General features: G+C 41.4%; 1 protein-coding gene across 5 annotated transcripts in view; it reads right to left on the bottom strand.

The window, feature by feature from the left end:
- Nucleotides 1–24,763, bottom strand: part of LOC124289227 (serine/arginine repetitive matrix protein 1-like) — a 57,924-nt gene that overhangs the window by 1,978 nt on the left and 31,183 nt on the right. For 4 of the 5 annotated variants that reach the window (XM_046725830.1, XM_046725832.1, XM_046725833.1 and 1 more), the window contains 9 exons: nucleotides 15,657–15,896; nucleotides 8,663–8,824; nucleotides 8,345–8,551; nucleotides 7,597–7,684; nucleotides 6,996–7,125; nucleotides 5,687–5,822; nucleotides 4,680–4,703; nucleotides 2,294–2,329; nucleotides 445–1,501 (listed from right to left, as the gene is read on the bottom strand). In XM_046725830.1, coding sequence (XP_046581786.1) covers nucleotides 445–1,501; nucleotides 2,294–2,329; nucleotides 4,680–4,703; nucleotides 5,687–5,822; nucleotides 6,996–7,125; nucleotides 7,597–7,684; nucleotides 8,345–8,551; nucleotides 8,663–8,824; nucleotides 15,657–15,896 — 2,080 coding nt within the window. The remainder of the gene's footprint in view (nucleotides 1–444; nucleotides 1,502–2,293; nucleotides 2,330–4,679; nucleotides 4,704–5,686; nucleotides 5,823–6,995; nucleotides 7,126–7,596; nucleotides 7,685–8,344; nucleotides 8,552–8,662; nucleotides 8,825–15,656; nucleotides 15,897–24,763) is intronic. The other variant, XM_046725831.1, reaches the window with a different exon arrangement.

Genomic DNA, 24,763 nt, shown 5'->3' with positions numbered 1-24,763 from the left:
CACAACTCTTTAAAAATACATCTGAAGATATCACAGCTCAAAACTTACGTTAGGCAAGAATATCAAATCATATTCCATAAAAACCATCCATGCTGTCAATTTTTAATTTGTCGATTCATGTAGACATTAAGCACAAAAAGCGAAGTGGAGCCAGCTGTGGCTAAATGTCTGTCGACATCCCTAATAAGACTGATATTGTCTAGCCATGAAGATATTTATATAGAGTCAAACTGAATGAGTTTCCATTACAATGTCACAAGGATAGGGAATAATATTTTAAAACTATATAGGATGAAGTTAGTGTATGTTGCTAAAATGCAAGCCATAGTCTCTCACAAAGCCAACAGGAAAAATATAACAGAGATAACATCTACAACAAATACTGAAGTCTTTCAAATGTCAGACTGGGTCTTAACTCTACACTGTCACGTTGATTCAGCTCACCTCTGAACCACTTTGTGATGCTGCTGCTGCTGCTGCTGCTTTCTCCATCTTTGCCTTCTTCTTGGGTGTTTCCCCATTGGCCCGAGTTGGACTTGAACTAGCTTCCCTTCTCCTTGGAGCATCACCAGCCTCAGGCTTGTCCTTCTTGATAGTGATCACCCTCCTGAACGTGTCCTCACCTGCTGGGGCCTCCTCATCCGAGTCCACCCTGGGGGGTGAAAGTCCTGGAACTGGCGGTTCCGGTGAGTAAGATGGAGCTCTCTTTGCCTTCCTTGATCTTGGCTCTGGAGTGACAGACTTTCTCCTTGGAGGTCGATCATCCAACACCTTGTCTCCTCTTACCTTGGCTGGCTGTTTACGGCTCTCTTTGGCTACTCTATGTGGTGAAGGTGAAGTCGAGGAGTTGCTGTCGCGCCTTGTTCTCTTCTGTGTCACCATAATCTGTCTACGCGGTGGTGGACTGTCTGAGGTGTCCTTCTGTTTTCTTCTTGGAGATGATGTTGAGTTTTGTCTTCGTCTGGGAGGTGATGGGGATGACTGTGATATTTGTCGTCTTCTTACTGGTGATTCTCTAGTATTACGCCTATGAACAGGAGATTTAGAAACTGGGGCTTTAAGTTTTCTCTTAGGTGATGGGTCTGTCAATTCATCTCTATGTTTAGGAGCTGGTGATGAGGAACCTGATGATGAAGTAGATGGATCCCTCTTTTTTGGTGGTGGCGAGGGTTTGCGCCTGCGTGCTGGAGGTGATAACTGTCTCTTCACTGGATGAGGGGATGAATCAGAGTCTGATGATGATGATGATGGCGGTCTTCTTCTTTGCATAGCTCTCTGTCTGGCAGGTGAGGGAGACCGGGATATAGGCCGTCTTCTTGGCGATCCTCTCCTCATCTGTGGAGGGGGTGATGCGCTAGGTCGGGTTCGCCTTTGGACAGGAGAGGATGAGCTACGCCTTCGTCTCATAGGAGGGGGTGATCGGGATCGGGAACGTGACTTAAACCTACTGTCATACCCTCCTGCTCTGCCCCTGGGACTGATCCTGTGTCTGGGAGGACTTCTGAAAGCAATAACAAGCTGTGTGGTAATGTTGTGTCATACAATAATATGTATGCTGAGAAAGACTGTACACAAGAGTTGAGTTGTTATTTGCAGATACTGTTCCATTTAGTGTCAGTCGTACTTGTGATTCAATTCATGGAGACAAGGAGCAGTGGGGTAGCCTAGTGGTTAAAGCGTTTGCTCATCACGCTGAAAACCCCGGTTCGATTCCCCACATGGGTACTATGTGTGAAGCCCATTTCTGGTGTCCCCCGCCGTGATATTGCTGGAATATTGCTAAAAGCAGCGTAAAACTAAACTCACTCAATCATGGAAACAAATAATATTCATGTGATATCTGTATTCCATTCATAATGACACACTGTCGTGGATATGTTAGTTCTTTTAAAGGAACATAATTTACCTGATGACATTCAAACACCCCATAAAGTAAATGTCATGCTTAACACCTTCATTTTGAAGAAAAATGATTTTCAGGTCTCCAGACTGTAGTACAACCTGATACTACAAAAGAGAACTGCTCCTAATCAGTAATATTTTTGCTTGTCCACAATGTCCTACTTATCTGCTTATTACTAAATGATTTAATGTCTGTGTGTACAGCCTTTGATGCTTGTTGAGCTTTAATACGGAAGCCTTATACTCATGTAATCTTTAGTCACATGAACATCCTTATTGACCATCTGGTCTGCTAATTGCCACTGCAGTATAATGTGAATTGCATGCTGGTATGCGTTATAATGAAGCTGTTGTTTTAGCATAGCAAACTACATATGTAACTACAACCTACCTCCTCGGTGGTGAACGGTATCTTGGGGGAGAAGGTCTGAAACAAAACAATACAATCACTGAACTATACATGTTACACTTTACAGTACCTTTTGGATACAAAACAAAACACACATTACAAAAAAAACATTTACTTCACACACACACAGTCAACTACACAAATAGCAACTAAAAGGAGACCAACTCTACTATTTATCAGAAGCAACATTTTATAACAAATTATGAAATCAGATACACATGTACTCAGTACTTGTAGGGAAGGAAACTATGACTACAAGCAAACTACCTCTATGAGATAGTCACAACTTTCTACCACCACTACAGAAACATTAGGAAATGCCTAGCTTGTACTCAATACTTGTAGGGAAGGAAGACCATGTCCAACTAACCACCTGTCAGATATAGTCACATCTTTCTTCCATCACTACAGAAATACAAGTGAAGGCCATACCTAGCTTGTACTCAATACTTGTAGGGAAGGAAGACCATGTCCAACTAACCACCTCTTTGTGATACAGTTACACCCTTTTACCATCACTACAGAGAAACTATTGACAGATACGCCAAACTTGTTGGGAAGGAAACCTTAAAGTTCCTGCAGACTACCTCTGCCAGATACAGTGGCTTTCACTCAAAGTTTCACTGTTTCTTATTTACAAGATTGTCTAGGTCAAAGTCTTTATGTACAGTAACTGTTCGCAACTCTACTGGCAATCTGCCTGCATCCCTGACAATACCTTATGTGCTGTTGTTCCCCGTGAGCAAATGCAGCACTGCTGAAGTTCTTTTGTTCACCTCTCCCACCCTTTACACCACTGTAAATCTACCAGACAACATATTTCCCATTAATTTATCACAAAGATCTCTTTTCCTGCAAGGATGTCCCACAGCCAACTCCCCTGAATGATTATAACATTGCCAGTAACCAAGGCAAAAACACAAATACTTATTTAAGATCTAGACACAAACCATTGCTTCCTCACAGCCTTACTAAATATCCTAGCCATGTACAAAAGATCTGAAGATCAGTTATGTGGCAAATCACTGGGAGTGTTTACTTTCGATATCACTTCCAGTAACTAAAGATATCTCTCATTGCCCCAACAGTCACATTTTCCTAACACAACACAGATAATACACACATCTACAATGACATGGCACACACGTAAACTGATGAGAGCACACACATAAAATGATATAAAGGCACACACATTAAATGACAAAGGAACACACATAATTAAAATCAATATCGAAATATTTAGACAATTCAAAATGGGAAACTCATGGGACAAAAAAGCTGCCAAAAAAAGAACCAGTGCAGGACCCAGTGCTTATGAACATACATTTGAGGAGAATCCACAATGTTTTATATACAGAAACATACCTGCAGAAAGGTTTGATATGGGTTCTGTTGACTTTCCATTCAGTCAGAACAGACCAACAAAGGGACATGAAAATTTCAGAAACACGAACTAATATTTGTAGCAAGCATCCCTTCACATCTACTGAGATGCTACTCCATCACTCTGGTCTCAACATGTCCAGTTCTATACTGCATTGTCTTGGCATGGTAAGAAGTCATGTTTCAAGTGAGCACATCTGACAGATGAGGTGTGTGTTTGTGTGCACGTGAATATGTGTATGGGTGTGCAAGATCAGGGATGCAACTGGCTTTCTATCGTTTGTCTGATTACAAAGGCCTCATAGATTTTTAAAGTGAGTGAGTGAGTTTAGTTTTACGCTGCAATCAGCAATATTCCAGCTGGACCAGACAACCCAGTGATCAACAGCATGAGTATCGATCTACACAATTGGGATACGATGACATGTATCAACCAAGTCAGCGAGCCTGACCACCCAATCCCGTTGCCTCTTACGACAAACATGGGTTGCTGAAGATCAACTCTAACCCGGATCTTCATGGGTCCATAGATTTTAAAGTATTTAAGGGGATCCCCTTATGTTGTCATTATTCAGGATGGTACAGGTTTCAGGTTAAGTTGCATCCCTGATAAGACGGACATTAAGTGAGGGAGATACAGCATAGATGGCAGGATGTGTGTAGAAGTTGTGCAGCAATATCATGGCAAGGGGACTAAGAATGGGTGTGGCAGATGTCAAGGACATCAGTGATCACATACACACCCTGTAGTAGGATTAATACACAGTGCATGCACATTAACATCACACACTGTCATCAGTCACAACCAACCATTCAAACGGTATGAAAAGTAAATAAAAGAAAACTATAATTCTTCTACTGGTACTGAATATTATCTATATACAACCACTGTGCCAAGATTGCTAGATATTGTAAGATCAATGTGGATTAAGTTTTCTGAGACAATATGTAGCCAACATTGACACAGCTTGATATCAAATATCACCTTCTGAAGTGAGGAGGTGGAGGTCTGAAATATAAAGGGGGCTGGCATTAGAGATGGCTGATCAGGTCTCAGTAATAGTGTCAGCTCCATCATAAGTGCTTGAGCGACTGCTCAAATAATTTTAGAATTGGAACATACAGAATGTATTCACGCAATAATGACAATTAAGTGAAAGCATCAGTTGATACAAACATTGTGTTTGATACATATATCATTTCAGTTGCATTTTGTAAAAAGGTATTAGAACAACTACCATTGATTTATGATCAATTTGGGATATATACTTGATAATATTTACAGTGATAATAACACTACTTCGGACCAATCAAATCATCTTCAGGATGCTCGTTTAATAATAAGGACTTTCTACTCATGCTACTTTGAGTGATATGACAACTTCATAGGGAGGCCAAACAACTTTTAAAAAAATAGTATGTCCAAACACAGCACAAAACAATTACTCACTCAGATCTAAGACAAAAAAAGGGACTGTAATTTACTGATGTTTTATCTCATGTGGTCCTTACACATTCTGAATGAGAGTGATTTTATAGTCTTCAGAAATGTTCAAGCATAGAGCATGACTGAAATGGGCTCCACACATTGTGGACACATTTGGAATCAAACAAGGGCTATAAGCCAGGGCCTCGTTTCACATAGCTCTCGTAAGCCTAAGATCTCGTAACTTTTCTCGTAGCATTCGAATCTCCTATACTGTAACATAGGAGGTACGAATGCTACGAGAAAAGTTACGAGATCTTAGGCTTACGAGAGCTTTGAGAAACGGGGCCCTGAAGACTGAATACTTGAACCCAAGGTCGTCTCAGTGAATATCTAGTCATTTGATAAATAATGTGGCTCCATAAATCTTGATATCTCATTTCTAGACAAACAAAATTGATGTCATTCTGAGACACATTTACAAGTGTCAGACAACAAAACCTAAACCTTATCTAAACTTTTGCAGGATAATAATGATCAACATGACCAAAAAATGTTTTCTTTACCTTCGTCTCAATACAGGCGACATCCTGTTTCTGCCTCCAAATCTCCGTGGTGATGGTGATCGTCTGAAGGGAGGAGAACGCCGCCGAGCTCTTGGTGAGCTTGATCTCCTCATATTCCGCTTTTGTCTCCCTTTATCTGAAAATATGGTTTGGCAAGAGTAAGATTTGTTTGTTGTTTAATGCAGCACTCAGCAATTTTCCAGCTACATGATGGTGGTCTGGAATAAGCAGCTTCTTGGAGCAACATTTAGAAGTTGGTGTGATGACTGACTGACTGAGTTTGGTTTTACGCCGTTTTTAGCAATATTCCAGCAACATCACGGCGGGGGACACCAGAAATGGGCTTCACACATTGTGCCCATGTGGGGATTCGAACCCGGGTCTTCGGCGTGACGATCCAACGCTTTAACCATTAGGCTACCCCACCGCCCGTTGGTGTGATGAACAATGCTAGAGTGCTATGGATTTATAACTTCTTTATTATTAGTATGAACAATGTTTCAGTGTAGCTATTAACGCCGTTATCAAGTGCTGGACCAGATAATCCAGTGACTGACATCATGAGCATTGATCTTCTCAGTTGGGATATAATGATATGTATCAACCATGTGAGTGAGCCTGACCAATCAAATGTGTTAGTCACCTCTTACAACAAGCATGGGTTGCTGAAGAGCAATCCTCATGCAGATATTCATATGATAAGAACAACTACAACTAAGAGTGAGGGAGTGAATTGGGTTTTATGATGCTTTTAGCAATATTCCAGCAATATCAAGGCTGGGGACACCAGACATGGGCTTCACCCATTGTGCCCATGTGTGGAATCAAATCCAGGCCTTCAGCGTGAAGAGTGAACACTTTAACCACTAGGCTACCCGACTGCCCCTCTACAACTAAGAACTCCCATACAAGTTCCTTAGACACAAAACCCATTTAATATCTGGACATCAAAGACTGAATATCTGAGGTGGAAATTGATCCTAGACTTGGGAGATCACTGTTTCACAACAGGCCATGGCAACTTGTATTTGAATAATACTGCCCAGACACACAAACTTTAAGGTTACACATTTGGGAACTGATCACAGTTTGATTTAAGGACAATTATTTTACTTGCATTGGATGCATCTTGACATGAAAACTAAGCTGCACTAGACAAAACCAGGCAGGGCCATGGTCACCCAAAAAGTTGAAACATAGATGAATCTGAATTTACAGCAATACAAGTATATTATTCAACAAAAACATTCCGACATATATATTTTAAGTGAAAACATAATTAAGACTTGTCAGAAAACATGATGAGTACCTCTTTCATCCTCTGATGATGAAGATGAAGAGTCAGAGTCAGAGTTCTCTTCAGTGTCGTGTTTACGATAGTGACGGCGCTGTTGTACGCCTACCTTCCCAGCAGAATCATTGCCATCCTCATCACTGCCCTGAAAGAGATTCATCTTGTGCACACACAATGCAAAAGCATATCAAGTGAACATATCATGCAATTTAATGATTTTTATCAATTTCTGTACTAGTGCCTAATACTGATGACCTTTATCTGTTTGTCATCACATCACTTGGTTACACCCTTCGGATATAACATTACAACTTTTTAAAACATAAAAACATTTTATTGCAACATTATTACATGCACTGATGAACCTGCTGTATCTATTAGCATCATGAATTTGTCAGAGGCAATTATTCTCTACGGTGAATCTTGGCCAATTGCTTCTATTACTAAACAATCAGTTTCGAAAGCCTTCTTTAGGACAAGATCTTAAACTGACTATAAACTAGTCCTTTGAAATCTTTAGTAGACTTGAAAGGTATCTTCAGGGTCTACTGACAATTGGCAAATACTGGCAAGCAAAGTTGACATATGAAGGTGTATCAAGCGAATGTAGTTTCACCTTTCCTGTCTTAGACTTCTGCTTGGAACGGGTGCGTGAATCAGAGCTTCCTGAGCTGTCCGAGTCTGAACTGGAGGAGGGGCTGCGTCTGGTTTATACAATACATCGGTCTTAGTATCAGGTTTTCATCATTTTGAAAAAGAATTGAAGTTAAACTAAGCCTACTTCACTTATAAATACTTGAGCTTGAGGAGTTTATGTTCTATCCCCAGTAAATCTGAGCTATATAATAATGGACTGCAGTATGAATTCAACAATCGCATGAGGATCAATCCAACTGGAAATGAAGAACATGGTTTCCACCACATTTAGGGATCTTCTGAACAAAATAGTACTAGGCTAATAATGTTAAAGGTGTAAATAAATTTGAATCCAACTGTTTACAAAGGACATAACATTTTATCACATTCTATAACAGTTTCTTCAGAGACTACAATCTTTGAATACTGTGCCAGAAATATACTCATGAAACCAGTAAGGGAACACATGAAAGTACAAATATGCCTTTATTCTTTTCCAGAATTTCACACAACAGTGCAATACAAAGCTTGTGAGGAAACCTGGAAAGGAAAAAATAACACACCATACTAGGGCAAACTAGTATTCAAACCAACAATGAAAGGTTTCTGGAATGCCTCAGGGCTACCTCTGCACTGTGAATTGTGGTGTACTGGGTCACCTCTACCTACTCTATTATCTCCACTAGAATTTACACATAGCTCATAACCACAAACACTAAGCTGTGTACCTTCTCCTTGGTGGTCTCTTAGCGACAGGACTCTTGGACCTCCGATGACGTGGGGAGCGTTCCCTTCTTCGGGGAGAACTATGTCTATGTCGAGATCGGGACCTAGATCGGGATCGTCTGCGACGAGGGGAACGCCTAGGGGAACGTCGGGGAGATCGTCTAGGTGAATAGCGTCTAGGTGAACGTCTTCTACGGGGAGACCTTGATCTATCAAATTGAAAAATTCAAACATAAGCAAACTTGCAAAGTCCAGACAGGTTTATAAAAGCACTTTAAACATAAATAAACCATGGCAAAGAGCCATGTAATGAAACACACCTGGATCTACTCCTCTTCCTTTTCCTTTCTGGAGTTCTACTGCGATGTCTCTTCTTTCTATCTGGGCTGCGAGATTTTGACCGGGATTTGTCTCGACTCTTTTTGTCTGTCTTAGTGCTAGGTGATGTAGCCTTTTCAGGTTGATTTTCTTTGTTGTCATCCCTATAACATATCAATAAAAATGAAAAGTAATGAAAATGTAATTTTTGGAGTAAAATTGATATTTTATACTTATCCTGACTCATGCTCTTTTTGCTTGTCTTCTTCTTCTTACGAACATAGTGGAACACTTGTATCTCCCTAATTGAAGCTCCCTTCAATTTAAAATCACTAATTAGTATTCACCACGAGTTACCTCCTTTCCACAAGCGCGGGAACGAGGGCGCCACCTCTACCCATGTGCCTCACTCTCTCCTCATATACTGAGCCCAACATTTGAATTTACAGGAAATCCAAAGTGTTATTTGGGGAGGATGGGAGGGCTGACCTCATGAGTCAGGATAAGTATAAAATATCAATTTTACTCCAAAAATTACATATTTTTCCTTATCCTGACTCATCTCTTGCTTGTAGCATCCTACAGACGGAGGTGGGAATATCTAATACTTTGGATTTTTAATAATTAGTGATTTGAACTGTGATGATTGTAATAACCCTATGGGAACTTCATAAAGGCACTGAATTGATGAATTCCTGCTGCTAACTTATCAGCTGCCATATAAAGGTTATTACCATGTACTTATTATGATAAAGTATATATAACATTAATACAATGCTTAAGACTAATAGACTTAAGCTTGTTAATATTTAGTATAAACTCCTTAGAGTTTGTTAGCTAAAATACTTTAAGATATAACATAGTACTAAGCTTAAGATATGATTAAACTTAAGCTAATTATATAATAACAAACTCTTTAGAGTTTGTTAGTTAATATACTTATATGATATAGATATAATGCTGAGCTTAAGATATGAATAAGCTTTAGCTACATATATAATAGCAAAAACTCTGTAGAGTTTGTTAGCTAATATATTTTTATAATATGAGTATAGTACTGTGCTTAAGCTATAATTAACTTAAGCTACATATATAATAGCCAAACTCTGTAGAGTTTGTTAGCTAATATTTTTATAATATGAGTATAGTACTGTGCTTAAGCTATAATTAACTTAAGCTACATATATAATAGCCAAACTCTGTAGAGTTTGTTAGCTAATATATATTATAATATTAGTATAGTACTGAGCTTAAGATATAATTAACTTAAGCTACATATATATAGCAAAACTCTGTAGGGTTTTGTTAGCTAATATATTTTTACAATATGAGTATAGTAGTGTGCTTAAGATATAATTAACTTAAGCTACATATATAATAGCAAAACTCCGTAAAGTTTGTTAGCTAATATATTTTACAATATGAGTATAGTAGTGTGCTTAAGATATAATGAACTTAAGCAACATATATAATAGCAGAACTCCGTAGAGTTTGTTAGCTAATATATTTTACAATATGAGTATAGTATTGTGCTTAAGATATTATTAACTTAAGCTACATATATAATAGCCAAAAACTCTGTAGAGTTTATTAGCTAATATGTTTATAGTGTAACCATAGTACTAAGCATAGTACTGAGCTTAAGTTATGATGAAACTTAAGCTATATATATATAATAACAAAACTCCGTCGAGGTTTTGTTGGCTATCTGCTTTATAATGTAACCATACTGCTTAAGATATGATGAAAACTTAAGCTAATTGTATAATAGCGAAAACAACCCTTTAGAGTTTGTTAGCTATGATATAAACCTAGTATTGAGCTTATGAAGGAAAACTTAAGCTACATATATAATAGCAAGAACTCCGTGGGAGTTTGTTAGCTAATACATGTTATAATGTAACTATAAAGCTTAAAACATGATGAAACTTAAGCCCGAAATATATAATAGCAAAACCCTCTTTTAGAGTTTTGATAGCTAATATACCTATATGATATAAACATAGTACTAAGCTTAAGATATGAATAAGCTTAAGTTACATATATAATAGCTAAAACTCTGTAGAGTTTGTTAGCTAATACATGTTATAATATAACCATATTGCTTAGAAATATGATGATACTTAAGCCAAATAGCAAAAACTCTTTAGAGTTTGTTAGCTAATCTACTTATATGATATAAACATAGTACTAAGCTTAAGATATGAATAAGCTTAAGCTACCTATATAATAGCAAAACTCCTTAGAGTTTGTTAGCCAATATATTTTAATAATATGAGTATAGTACTATGCTTAAGGTATAATTAGCTTAAGTTACCTATATAATAGTAAAACTCCGTAGAGTTTGTTAGCTTAATTAACTTAAGCTATGTATAAAATAATAAAAACTCTGTAGAGTTTGTTAGCTGATGCATTTATCATGTAACCATAATATTACTCTTAAGATATGAATAACTTAAGGTAAATATATATAATAACAAACTCTGTAGAGTTGTTAACTTATATATTGTATGATGTAATAATCATAGTACTGTGATGATAAAAGGAACTTAAGTAAATTATATATAGCATGAAGCTATTTAGTATTGTTATAAGATAAGTAAAAATCTGTTAGATTGACTTATCTTCTCGAAGAACTGTCAGCTGTTGTGCGAGGACCATGGGATCAATTGGTGTATACCTGAGGAGGCGTCCTCGGTGGTGATATCTCTCAGATAATGGTTTGCAACCACCATATCGGATCTCAGAAATAAACCCTCCAATATTTCAATCACATTTGTGTGGAACAATTGTAGAAGTTAAGCTATAATATCATGAGTATTAAGCTCATGGAGGGTCGGAATAGGTCCATCATATATGCACGTAGTATGACAGTTCTGATCCAAATGGAGATATAGTACATGAGACTTCTCTCTAAGTAAGTTGATGATAGAGGAAATAATCTGTTGCATTTTTTTACTCCTGTTTGGTTTGGTGGAGATAAATTTACAGTGCTCTTGCTGGCCATCTTGATAGAATCATCATTATCATGGGGTCCAAGTATGTCATCCAGAAGCGTGTTCATAAACCTCACTTCTGAGGTGTTGGAGCACTATATTCATATCCCAGGTTGGGCGTGAAATTTCCGTTTATTCTCCAAACAGAAGTTTAGTAGGTTTACTAACCATCTAGTTGTGTTAATTAAACTTGATGAAATTCAGCTGTAGTCTGAAGCTGTGGATTTAGATCCACTTGTATCTTTCGTCTAGGTAATTAAGCTCGAAGTCCTTGGCGATGTAGGTGCACAACCAGGTGTGTCTGTCCTCGTTGAACTTTATGTAAAATCGCCTGACTGCCCGATCCCTCGTCTTAACTTGACAGGGGAGGTCTCTATCTTGAAGAAAGGCAGTCTAATCATGAATGTTCAGGTTAACTGGACTGTAATGAGGCTTGCTTTCGTTCACTGATATATAGTTGTCACTTGTGGCGTAAGTCTTGAACTGTGAATAGAGATCGACCTCTGTGTAGGTGTCGTTGTCCCTCATGGTCCAATCAGAACAAGGCATTTTGATTCTGTATAATACCAGCTGTGATGTCACCGGTGTAGCGGGAAAAAACCCACCTTGAATAAATTCTTGTAAAATCGTTGATATTAGCATAAGCGTCGGTCTTCACCGTAGCTTCGAAGTTATCCGAGTGACCACGTGTTTGAGGGTTAATGGTAACATGCGAAACCTCCGGTAGCGAAATATCTCGCTCTGTAATTTTTATGCTGGGTAGGTTATTTTCCTGGTTGTCGTGAAAGTAATTTCAGTTTTGAATATAATTCCGACTTCCTTATATATAAGGGTATAAACAACTTGCAAGTTGTGAGCTTGTAGACTGTATACATGAATGTATCGTCATAATTGTAGAATTAACGTTGAACTTGTTGTACATATTTCTTCTCAGAAACTTTGGCGATTAAGAGTTATACTTCGCTGTAACAAGGCTGCTGTTCAATTTCGATATTGAATTGTCTGCAGATATCGCGTAATGGTCACGCATGTAGATAATCGTATCGTCGTCGGGATTGTATATTAGCAATTTATCACGGAATAGTTGATTTCTGTGAAGATCTATGAAATGTCGTTGACTAATAATACAGCGGCGTTCTGTGTTGTAAATAGCGGAGCAATTATCTTGGCGTAGGCTTATAGGCGGCATCTGGCATACAGTTGATAATCAACTTATCACGGCGTCTTGAAACGGACTGACGAGTAGCTATATGGACGAGTGGCTGGTATATAGAAACCTTGGAGGAGACTTCCTCGGTGAGCGCCGGAGACTTCAGAAGTTCTCGAAGTATCCCTTCTAGATCTTCTGGGTGAAGTAGACTTGGAGCCACTTAGCCTTGAGCGACCATCGCGAAGGTGTCGAATCAAAGCCGATTAGTATATATATATATATATATATAATATATATATGGCTTGTTTAAGTGAACAGCCTCTGTGTTTAACAGGATGTGGGATCGTGGCGGCGCTTGCCTAAGTATGGCATGGATCATCTTATCATATTCAGAAGTCGTATTCACGAAGTCTGGTGATAAGTGTCTAATTGATGGATTCTAGATCTATTTAGGCCAGCGAACATCGTCTCGTCATGGATTCAACAGAACCCATATCGATTGTAGTTCTTATACTTGATATCGATGATCAACTTGTCTATGGGTTGATCTTCGAGACTTGTGAGGGGCGTTGATAGTTTCGTGAAGCTCTTGTATAGTCCCTCGATGTCCTTCTAGATGATGATGATCTGGATTCAGGTGTCCTTGGCGCATGCCTTGAAGCTTCCTCTGCGTCGGTCGGGGAGCGACGATATGACCTTCGCCGAAGGCTTCCGTGATGTCTGATGGTCGAGTCCACATCTAGGGATGAAACGCATAAAGGTGATGATCTATCCTGCCTTGAAGTCCTTCGCGAAGGCTGTACATTTAGGTTCTTTCGCCCAGCGAAGGCTGTACATCTAGGTCCTTTCCGCCTTCGAAGGCCCCGAAGGCTGTACATCTAGGTCCTTCGTCAAGGTGGTCCGTGACTTCGCCGCCGAAGGTGACATCGTCCTGGCTGCTCGTTGGCCGGGGTGCCTCTGGGGTGCTGTCACGTTGGAGCCTTCGCGGCTTCGGACCCTGCTACCGCGAGATATTGGTCCTCCATGATGTTCATAATTTGTCGCATCATGTCTTCTGGGATGGTCTGCGGCGAGTCGTCCGGTGCTTTATCTGCGGTGTTAATGGAGGGTCCACCGAAAATCGTCCGACATCAGTGTAGAGGCATCAGGCTGCATGGTGATCTCTGCTGATGTCGTTGTAGCTGTCCCGGTCGTTTCTTGTGGCGTACGTCGGGGATGATGATCAGCTGATCATCGTAGAGGTCCAGGTCATCGGCTGGAACAATCTCGGTTGAAAAGTCCTAGTAGACTTCGTTGATTTTCCCTCAGAGGTCGACGCTGCCCTGGGTGTGCGACGTCTGCGTTGAGTGTTGGTAATGATGGGACCCTCAGGACGATCATCGCATATCTGCGTTGGTACATCAGGCTGCATGCTGATCTGTGCCGACATCGGTCATCATCATACAGGCCCAAACCTCGATGGGAACGGTCTCGGTTGTTGAGATGTAGTAGAAAAAAACCCTCTAGTCTTCTGCTGCGACGATGGGATGTCTGGGGAAGCAGAATGCTTCTTGGAGATGGCGGACTACGTCCCACACCTCTCCACCACTCTAGCGGAACACCACACGGAGGGGAGTCGACCAACAGCAGTAGACTGGCGAGGGTTCCGTGTATCAGTCATACTAGACTCTGCATCGCGACCTATCTGCAATGGTGCCAAGCGCAAAGTAAATATTAATAAAGAGGTAGAATTGGATAAATTAGTACCGCAACTGCAATGTGAATATAATAAACATGGCGCCGTACATCATATTAAAGGTGGATCAGCAGCAGCATAAAAAACGTAATCTGCAATAGTACAGAATTTTCATCAACGTAATCCACTGAAACAAACACGGCGTCCCGTGAATAAACTGTAGAAAAAGCGACTAAATATCAATATATAATCGTTGAAGGATACTAGCTAAACCTCTATAGATGTCTATACGAGGTAACTAACTAAATATAATCAAAGGATATAGTGTGTCGGGAGACACAGGCGCTCTCACGTCCAGCTCACTGGGCGAAGAAGGAGAGAGTGAGGCACATGGGTAGAGGTGGCGCCCTCGTTCCCGCGCTTGTGGAAAGGAGGTAACTCGTGGTGAATACTAATTAGTGATTTTAAATTGAAGGGAGCTTCAATTAGGGAGATACAAGTGTTCCACTATGTTCGCAAGAAGAAGAAGACAAGCAAAAAGAGCATGAGTCAGGATAAGGAAAAATTGGTAATTTAAGTATCATGCTGAGTTCCAGTGATGGATGGAAAGAGTTTGCACCTTGATGATTCTCATGATAGATTTTCCAAAAGGGTGATTAAAGCTCCAAACCTATGAATCACAGACCCTAGTAAGGTGAGTGAGTGAGTATGGTTTTATGCCGCTTTTAGCAATATTCCAGCAATATCACATCTGGGGACACCAGAAATGGGCTTCACACATTGTACCCATTTGGGGAATCGAACCTGGGTCTTCGGTATGACAAACAAACGATTGAACCACAAGCTATCCAACTGCCCCTGTTCCTAGCAGGGACATAGGTCTATATAGAAGACTCCAAAGACCACTCAGCTACCCATGCACAACCTTCTTAACCTGTTTGAGAAGTCAGAACAGAAGAGTTGGAATGCTTGAAGAAAACATTTACCACAAATGTATTATAAACAGATCATGGCCATAATCAGGTAGAAACCAATGACGAACTAATCCGGTATAGCTCTCGGATGCAGTGAATTGGAATGAATTCAAGGAATCACAATTTATATACAGAATGGATATGTTTGAGTTTTTCTTTCCATATTTCTCATAATTTCTATGAGCAAGATAAGACACTCACTTTTTCTCTACATCTTTCTTTTCTGTAGTTCCATTTTCAGTTTTGACATCAGTTTTACTGCTGTCGGGATCTTCCCTCTTTGGTGATGGAGATCGTTTAGAGGAGGGAGATTCTTTCCTTGGTGTCTCTGACCTTGATTTATGCTTCCTGTCAGAAGGTGATCGTGACTTCCGCTTTTTTTCAGGTGATCTAGATTTACGTTTCCTGTCATTGGGAGATCTGGATTTGGATCGGGTCCGTCTGGAAGAAAATGTTTGAACATATTTCAACTATGGATATAGCCTTCACCACATTCACAAACAGTGTCTGAGTTTATACTTCCTATATGAGCAGTCTAATCATAAGGGAACTGACATAATATACATCATGATGCATACATATTCTCACAGTCCTTCCTTCAAAATTTGCTCTAAACACTCCGGTCCCATATAGTCCAAAACTTGTCAATGTACAATATTTTCAGTAGATCTTACAGTTTATTTAGAGCATTTAACTTACAAGGAAAAGAATTCTATGTAATCCCTTTATCAAATATATTTTCGCTTTTATTCACCTGAATAACGACAAAATGGGATAAATACCCAAATCTACACTTTCAGACATACCTCCAGCAAACTGGATTTTGTTTGGTGTTACAAATGTCAGCTACAATAATGTAATTTTCTGAGTAAAATTGATATTTTATACGTATCCTGACTCATGCTTATTTGTTTGTCTTCTTCTTCTTTACGAACACAGTGGAACACTTGTATCTCCCAATTGAAGTTCCCTTCAATGTAAAATCACTAATTAGTACTCACCACGAGTTATCTGTTCCCTCGCGAGCGCGGGAACGAGGGCGCCACCTCCTGCCATGTGCCTCACTCTCTCCTTTTATAGCGAGCCCAACACTTGAATTTACAGGGAAATCCAAAGTGTTATGTGGGGAGGACGGGAGGGCTTACCTCATGAGTCAGGATAAGTATAAAATATCAATTTTACTCAGAAAAATGTAATTTTTAGAGTAAAATTGATATTTTATACTTATCCTGACTCATGCTTATTTGCTTGTAGAATCCGACGGCTATGGAGGTGGGAATATATAATACTTTGGATTTGGATAATTAGTGATTTGAATTGTAATGACTGTAATAACCCTATGGGAACTTCATAAAGGCACTGAACTGATGAATTCCTGCTGCTAACTTATCAGCTGCCATATATGGGTTATTACAATATAACTATTACAATATACTTATTATGATAAAGTATATACAACATTAATACAAAGCTTAAGACTAGTAGACTTAAGTTGTTAATGTGATAGCATAAACTCCTTGAGTTTATAGTTAATATACTTTTATGAAGTAACCAAAGTACTAAGCTTAAGATATGCATAAACTTAAGTTATATGAGTATAGTACTGTGCTTAAGCTATATAATAGCAAAAAACTCCGTAGAGTTTGTTAGCTAATATATATATAAAATGTGACCATATTACTGAGCTTAAGATATGATGAAACTTAAGCTAAATATAATAGCAAAACTCCTTAGAGTTGTTAGCTAATATCTTGTAAGACATAAAAAACATAGTACTGAGCTTAAGATAATAGATTGAACTTAAGCAAAATATATATGTAGCATGTAGCTATTTAGTACTGATATCAGATAAGTATAAATCTGTAAGATTGACTTATCTTCTCCGAGGAACTGTCAACTGTTGAGCGAGGACCATGGGACCGAAATTGTGGATACCTGCGACGTCCTTGGTGGTAATATCTCTCAGATAGTGGTTGGCAAACACCATATCGGATCTCCAGAAACAACCCTCCATTATGGTATTCAAAGAGCAGTTGCCGTGTAGCATAAGTGTTGATGCTAAGCTCTAATTTCATGAGGATTAGATGCTCTTGGAGGGTCGAGTCCTGCAGCCTTGTAGGCCGCGTGAGTATGACAGTTCTGATCCAAATTGAGATAGTAGTACGTGCATTGAGACTTCCGTCTGCGTGGCTGTAGATAGAGGGATAAATAATCTCTTGAATTTTCCTCTCCTCTGTTTGGATCGGTGGAGATATATTTTCAGTGCTCTTACTGGGCATAGTGATAGATCCATCGTATCATGAGGTCCAAGTATGGATGAGAGAGCTGGGACGTGGAATAATCTGTCTGGTTGACCTGGCAATTGGTTCTTAGCTATAAAATCCCAGCGAAGTCCCAGATGAACGATGTTATATCATCAAAGCGTGTTCTCTCGTAATCCAAAGCGTGAATCTCCGACATCCTGGCAGCCGTAGCTAACGCTAACAGGAACAAAGTTTTCTGGGTCAGTGATTCAAACGATGTAGATTCTAACGGTTCATAAGCCTTACTTGTGAGGTGTTGGAGCACTATATTTAGATCCCAAGCTGGAGCGTGAAACTTCCGTTTGTGATCCTCCAATCGGAATGCTCGTAGCAAAGCGAGTAACTCTGGGGTCTTTGTTAACTTGACGCCCGTTCTCATAGTTATGACAGAGCTTAATGCTGCAAGATAAGTGGACAAAGTTGAGCCTTTTAGATTCTTAGTTTGTCGTAGATAACATAAGTAGTCCGCCACTTGAGGATGAGTAGCATATCTGGTTGTAAATCTTTTCTTTGCAGCATAATTGACAAAACTGTGCCATTTGTCATCGTATAAGTTGCGAGTTGAGTTACGCAGTGCAAGCGTGACTGCTTTTGCCGCTCTGGCTGAATAACCTCTCTTATTCAGACATGCCTTGATACAATCCATACGTGAAGTTGGAATACTTCTGGTTTTCCATGCACTTGTTTGGTGTGCGGATGTATCAATAGATTGGCGTTCTGGAAGTTGTAGAATTGGTTGTCCGATTTCTTGAATAAGATTTGGAAACCAAGTTCTAAGCTGGCCAGCCAGAGAGGCTGACCAAAATCAGATGGAGGCTCTGCGTTTGACTGATTTTGAGTAAGACTTAATGGGATTAACGCTGGTGGCGGAAGCGTCGCGCGTTGAGTCCCTCCCACGATATGCTTAGTGCGTCCGTTGCCCATGCTAGTGGGTCTGGAACTGGCGATACGAAAATTGTCAGTTGTTTGTTGAATCGAGTGGCGAATAGGTCTACTAGTGGAGATCCTATTTCCATGATTATTTGAGTGAATATCTCTGTGTGGAGCATCCATTCTGTCGGCGGTAGGTGTGGCGAGAGGCGTCTGCTAATACATTCTTTGCTCCTGGAATGTGGCAAGCTCTGACATGTATGTTTAGATTGTCGATTAGATCGAATAATAGGAAACATAGAGACAGTAGGTTCGATGACGTTGTTGAGCCTTGTTTGTTCACATAAAACGCCACTGTCGAATTGTCTGTGTGGATCATCAACTGAGCGTTCTGTAGTAGGTTGCTCCAGTGACTTATGGCATTTATGACTGCTTGCATCTCTAGCAGATTTAGGTGACATTTGCTCTCTTGATTGCTCCATAGGCCTGACGCTGTCTTGTAGGCAAGGTGGGCTCCCCAACCTTGTAGTGACGCGTCTACGTAGAGATGTGTTTCCGATTCCGGCTCTATTAAGAAGACGCCTACGCAAACATTCAATCTCTTGGTCCACCAGAGTAGATGAGGTTTGACGTGATCTGGTAGACTGAACGGTAGAGGGTCCTCGAGGTGCACATTGATGAGGACTTGTAACGAACGTAATTGAAGCCTGCCTCTGACTGTCAAGTCTTGGGCTGATGTGAATAGTCCCAATAGGATCTGCCACTGTCGTAGTGGTAGCGGAGAGAGTAAGGCTTGTGGGATTAACTGTTGGATCTTGATCCATCTGTCCTCCGGGACTACTAAACGATTCTGGGCTGTTAGAAATCGTATACCTAGAAATTGCAGATCTTGCGTTGGTTCTAGGTCCGACTTGAGTAGATTTACTAACCATCCTAGTTGAGTTAGTAACTTGATTATAAAGTTCAGCTGTAGTCTGAGACGCTGTGGATCTGGATCCACTTGTATCCCGTCGTCTAGGTAAAATGCGCTCACGAAGACCTTGGCGATGTAGGTATCGACAAAAGGCTTCGTCACTCTTGTGAATACCCAAGGGGCGATGAGATTCGAAGGGAAGTACTTTCCATTGGTAATGTTTCCCGTCTAGGATAAATCTTAGATATTTCCTTGAATTGGGATGAATCGAATGTGTAGATATCGTCTTGCAAATCTATGCTGGCCATGTAATCTTTGGGACCTAATTAAGTGCGAAGTTGCGGTTAGTGTATCATGCTAAACAGCTGGCGGTTTGCTTAGATAGTCTTTGTTGAAGATGCTCATGTTGTATATGAGGCGAAACTTTTCCTAGGAATTTTCTTGGGCACTAGGAAAACTGGGGAGTAGAAACCTGAATGCGATGTTTAGCTGATCCAGAACTTCTAAGGCCTGTTTGTTTAGCAGAGTAGCTACTGTTTCTCTTAACATAGGTAGTTGTGCGGTTGAAAGTCGAACCTTGGAGGGATGACTGTTAGCGGAGGTATGGCCTTGAGTTGTATTTGATATCCGTGCTGTAGGATGTTGGATACATAAGGATCTTGTAGTAATCCCCAGTTTTCCCAGTGCAGCTGAAGGCGTCCACCCACTTGAGAAGGTTGTACTGGAACGGCTGGGGGTGGAAGACTCCAGTCGTTCCGAACCTGTATTTCATCGTCTAAATCCGCGGGAAACTCTGGATGATCTGCCTCTTGCTGATCCTCCTCTGAAATTGCTGTATGGGCGTGAAAAGATTCCCTGGGACCTTTTGCTGTAGCCAATTTCTTGTCCCGTGCTTTCTGTAGTCCAGAGAATTTAGACTTGCCAGAGTATCTCAAGGATGATTGCTTAATGGCGTTAAATAACGTATCCATGGACTTGATCATAAGCACCTCTCTAGAGTCCTTAGACACCTCTTTGGAGACCTTGTCTATGTTACCACCAAAAAGTAAGGGCGATGACCAAGGGGCAGCGTAGAGTGATTCCGTAAAATGATTATCCCAATTGCAGGAGGCTAGTAGACCCTGACGACGAGCCATGGTAGTAGCTTCAGTAAGCGCTGACAAGTAAACTGTAAGGAACTGATGGTCGCTTTTCTGCATGAGTAGAGCCGAGTAGATCATTCTATCTTCCTCCTCTGTAGAATCTTTGAACTTGGTGATGAGAGTTTCATTGACAGTTCTAGATCTATTCAATCCAAAAAACATTCTCCTAGAAATGGTATCCAACTGGGCTAGTTTGCGATCGTCTATCTGTAATTTCTGGACTTGGCATCACTGATTAACTTAAAGTTGTCATCAATCTCTTGAGCCTTGAAAAAGGAGTCCATATTGTGACCTGCAAATTTCTTGGCGTTGAAAACCGGAAATGTGTTGATTGAAATTTCAAGAGATTTGGTAAAGGCTGTATCCAGATTAGCTGGAACCGCTGCTATCGGGTCAATAGGAGGTAAGGTGATAGTGTCCGCATCATCTTCCTTCATCAAATAAGTATGAGCTGAGTTCTCGTTCTTAGACGGGGAAGCAAGTTCTAATCCATTCACCATCCAGTATCTAATTTCTGCATCTGAGAATACGATACCTTCTTCCTCTTCTGACGTAGGATCACATATAATAGAGTGAGGTGGAGTCCTAGATCTGTAAGAAGATCGACGAGAAGATTGTGGTGAACGGACTGACGAGTGGCTAGTATAGGGAGACCTTGGAGGAGACTTCCTCTGCGAACGCTGGTGGCTTCGTGAAGCTCTCGATGAATCCCTTCTAGATCTTCTGGGTGAAGATGACTTGGAGCCACTTAACCTTCGTGAGGGCCTTCGGGAAGGTATCGAGTCAGAGTCTGAATCATTATATGGGAGCCTGCTTCGCGAACGACCTCTGTGTTCAACAGGGTCTGAGCTCGGTGAAGCACTCCTCCTCCGCGAAGCCCTTCGCAACTGGTGAGGATCTGGATCAGTCGTGGAGGCGGCCTGGGATGTTCTTCGCGAAACGCCTCGATACGGGCTGGGTTGCCCTTCGTGGAGGGGCGTTTGTGGGCTCTAGGGCCCTACGCGAAGTCATAGCGGGCTCTGGGGCCCTACATGACTTATTATGGGTTGGGCTCTGGGGCCCGCGGCTCTGAGGCCTCTGTAAACCGTATCGGTCTTCCATCAACATTATGATTTGGTTAACCAGGTCGTCTGGGACGGTCTGCACTGGCGTTGAGGGTGTCCTCTCTGTGATAGTGACAGGACCCTCAGTTATAATCTCAGGCGTCAGCGTAGGCATCTCTGGTTGCGTGTTGATCTGCGCTGAAGTGACGGTAGCCGATACTGGTCGCTTCTTATGACGTACATCTGGAATGATAATCGGAATGTCATCATCATATAAACACAATTCTGAAACAGGTAGAATGTCAGAAGCATTTTTAGTAGACTTCTTGGATTTCCCTTTTGACGAAGCTGTAGACCTGGGGGTTCGGAGCGTACGTTGAGACGACGTGGAAGCTCTTCTAGTCTTAGACTGTGATGATGGAAAGTCCTGGGATGCAGGTCGCTTCTTGGATATAGCGGACTGCGTCCCACGCTTATCCCCCGAAGGTAACTCAGGCGGAACACCAGACGGTAGAGGGTCGTCCGCCAACAGTTGACAGGGTATATCTGACTCTGATCTATTAGCCATGACTGAAAATTGTTTCCGAGATCTATCAGCCGCCCGTCTCAAGACGGAATATAAATATTTATCAAAGGCAGAATTAGACAAATTATTACATAATTTGCAGCGTGAAACAATAGAGCATGGAGTTATGCAACTAGGGCATACTAAATGCGGATCGGCAGCAGAGTAACGTAATTTACAAACAGTGCAGATTTTCATTAACGCAAACTGCTGAGCAAACACGGCGAACCGTAAATAAAGCAGCAGAAACACGAATAAATATCAATGCATGTTGAATAAGGATACTAGTTACACCTCTATAGATGAATATAAGAGGTAACAAACTAAATTTAAATAAAGGATATGTGTGTAGGGAGACACAGACGCTCTCATGTCCAGCTCACTGGGCGAAGAAGGAGAGAGTGAGGCACATGGTGGGAGGTGGCGCCCTCGTTCCCACGCTTGCGAGGGGAAAGATAACTCATGGTGAGTACTAATTAGTGATTTTACATTGAAGGGAACTTCAATTGGGAGATACAAGAGTTCCACTGTGTTCGCAAAGAAGAAGAAGACAAGCAAATAAGCATGAGTCAGGATAAGGAAAATTATTAAAATCTAAATATTTTAGATATTTAAATACTTACCTTACCATAGGTCTTATGCATATTACCTCAAGCTCTGCTTAAAGAGATCAGACAGTCGTTGATTCGCCATTCTGTAGAACGGCCACCTCGTGTATCGACGAGTGTACAGGCAACGGAAGTGACGTGATCTCCCCTCACGCACAAGCGCGGTCCATCCAAAATCACTTTTACTGACCAGGTCCGAAGAGCCCAGAGAGGGGAGGAGCATCCAGCGTTGGGAGGGAGTTACCGCCCTATGGTAAGGTAAGTATTTAAATATCTAAAATATTTAGATTTTAATAAATTTTAACTTACCTTACCATAGGTCTTATGCATATGGATTGACAGTAGGGCCAGTGATTGTCGGGGCTCCAGAGGACCGTCCCACGAAAAACCCACATGCCAAGGGAAAACCAGAAGAAACTACTGAATCGCCAGACTGTCGCTTGGGAAGCCTGGAACAGGAGACAGATAGTAACTAAAGGCAACCCTAAGGAAAACAAATACACCCAGAGTGTAAGTTAACCTGAAGACCAGAAGGTAAGAAGAAGTAGTTACCTAATGGGCGGTAGGATGGGTGAGTTGCTGAGCAACCACCAGTGGACAAGCGATTGAAGACCTTCCGTCCTCGGCGGCCAAATCCATGAGGTAATGACTAGCGAAGACAGTAGAGGACTTCCAAAAACAACCCTCCATGATGGCTGGAGCGGTGCAGTTTCTGTGGAGAGCCATGGTGGATGCCAGAGCCCTAATCTCATGCGGATTAGTGGCTGTAGGATGAGGGCAGATCTTAGCGCGCATCGTGGCGGTCAGGATGGTAGTGCAGAGCCAGAGCCCAAAGCGTATTCTTATTAACTTCACCTTTGGCCACAGAAGACAGCGGGATGAACAGTCTCTTACTGAGACTGCCTCCTGGAAGATGACTTGGCAATATAAATCTTAAGTGCCCTCACGGGACAAAGCAGCTGTTCCTCAGCGTCGTGAGGTCCTAGAATGGAAGACAAAGGAGGGATGGAGAAGATCCTATCCGGTTGTCCCGGCAGCTGGTTCTTGGCCACGAAATCCCAAAGCAGTCGAGATGAACAAGACCATGCCGTGACTGCTCAAAACGCACCCTGGTGACATCAATGCGTGGATCTCACTAACCCCTAGCTGCTGTGGCCAGGGGCCAAGAGAAAGGCTGTCTTCCTGGAGAGGTTCTCAAAGAAGCCGTGTCCAAGGGCTCATAAGGGGACCTCTCAGATGACGAAGAACGGCGTTTAGGTCCCAAGCCGGAGGACAGAGCTTTGCCTTCTGGTCCTCCAGCTTAAACGCTTTGAGGGCGGCGATGAGTTCTGGCACCTTGGAAATCTTTTTGTCGCGCTTGACCGCCAGAGCGGAGTTAAGAGCCGATAAATAAGTTCCTATAGTGTTGCCCTTGAGGCGCGGGACTTCCGAAGAAAGAAAGGAACTCTGCTATAAACTGAGGAGAAGCCTTCAGCGGGTCCTTGGACTTCTGTGCACAAAACTTCTCAAAAGAAACCCACTTATCATCATAGAGTGATCTTGTGGGAGACTTCGATGAGCACGAGCAATAACCTTGGCGACACCCGTGGAAAGCCCTTGGCCTTCAGCGCTTTTGCAGATGATCCAACCGCACAGATGAAACCGAGTCGGATCGGGATGCCACTGTCGACTGTGGGGATGCCTGAGCAGGTGAGGCCAGTCTGGTAACTGTTGCGGACTTCTTTTCGGCGAGACGGCGCGAGATCTGGGAACCAGGTTCTGGCTGGCCACCAAAGGCGCGACCAAAAGCAGACGAATGCGTCTCTGTCCGCTTGACCTTTGCTATTACCGCTGGCAACAGAACTGGTGGTGGAAAGGCGTTACA

The sequence above is a fragment of the Haliotis rubra genome, unplaced genomic scaffold (genome assembly GCF_003918875.1).
Source record: "Haliotis rubra isolate DU_JTF1 unplaced genomic scaffold, ASM391887v1 Scf436, whole genome shotgun sequence".
In the NCBI taxonomy this organism is placed as follows: Eukaryota; Metazoa; Mollusca; class Gastropoda; order Lepetellida; family Haliotidae; genus Haliotis; species Haliotis rubra.
The sequence above is the reverse complement of the archived record's forward strand: the minus strand, read 5'-3'. Positions and strand labels throughout refer to the sequence as shown.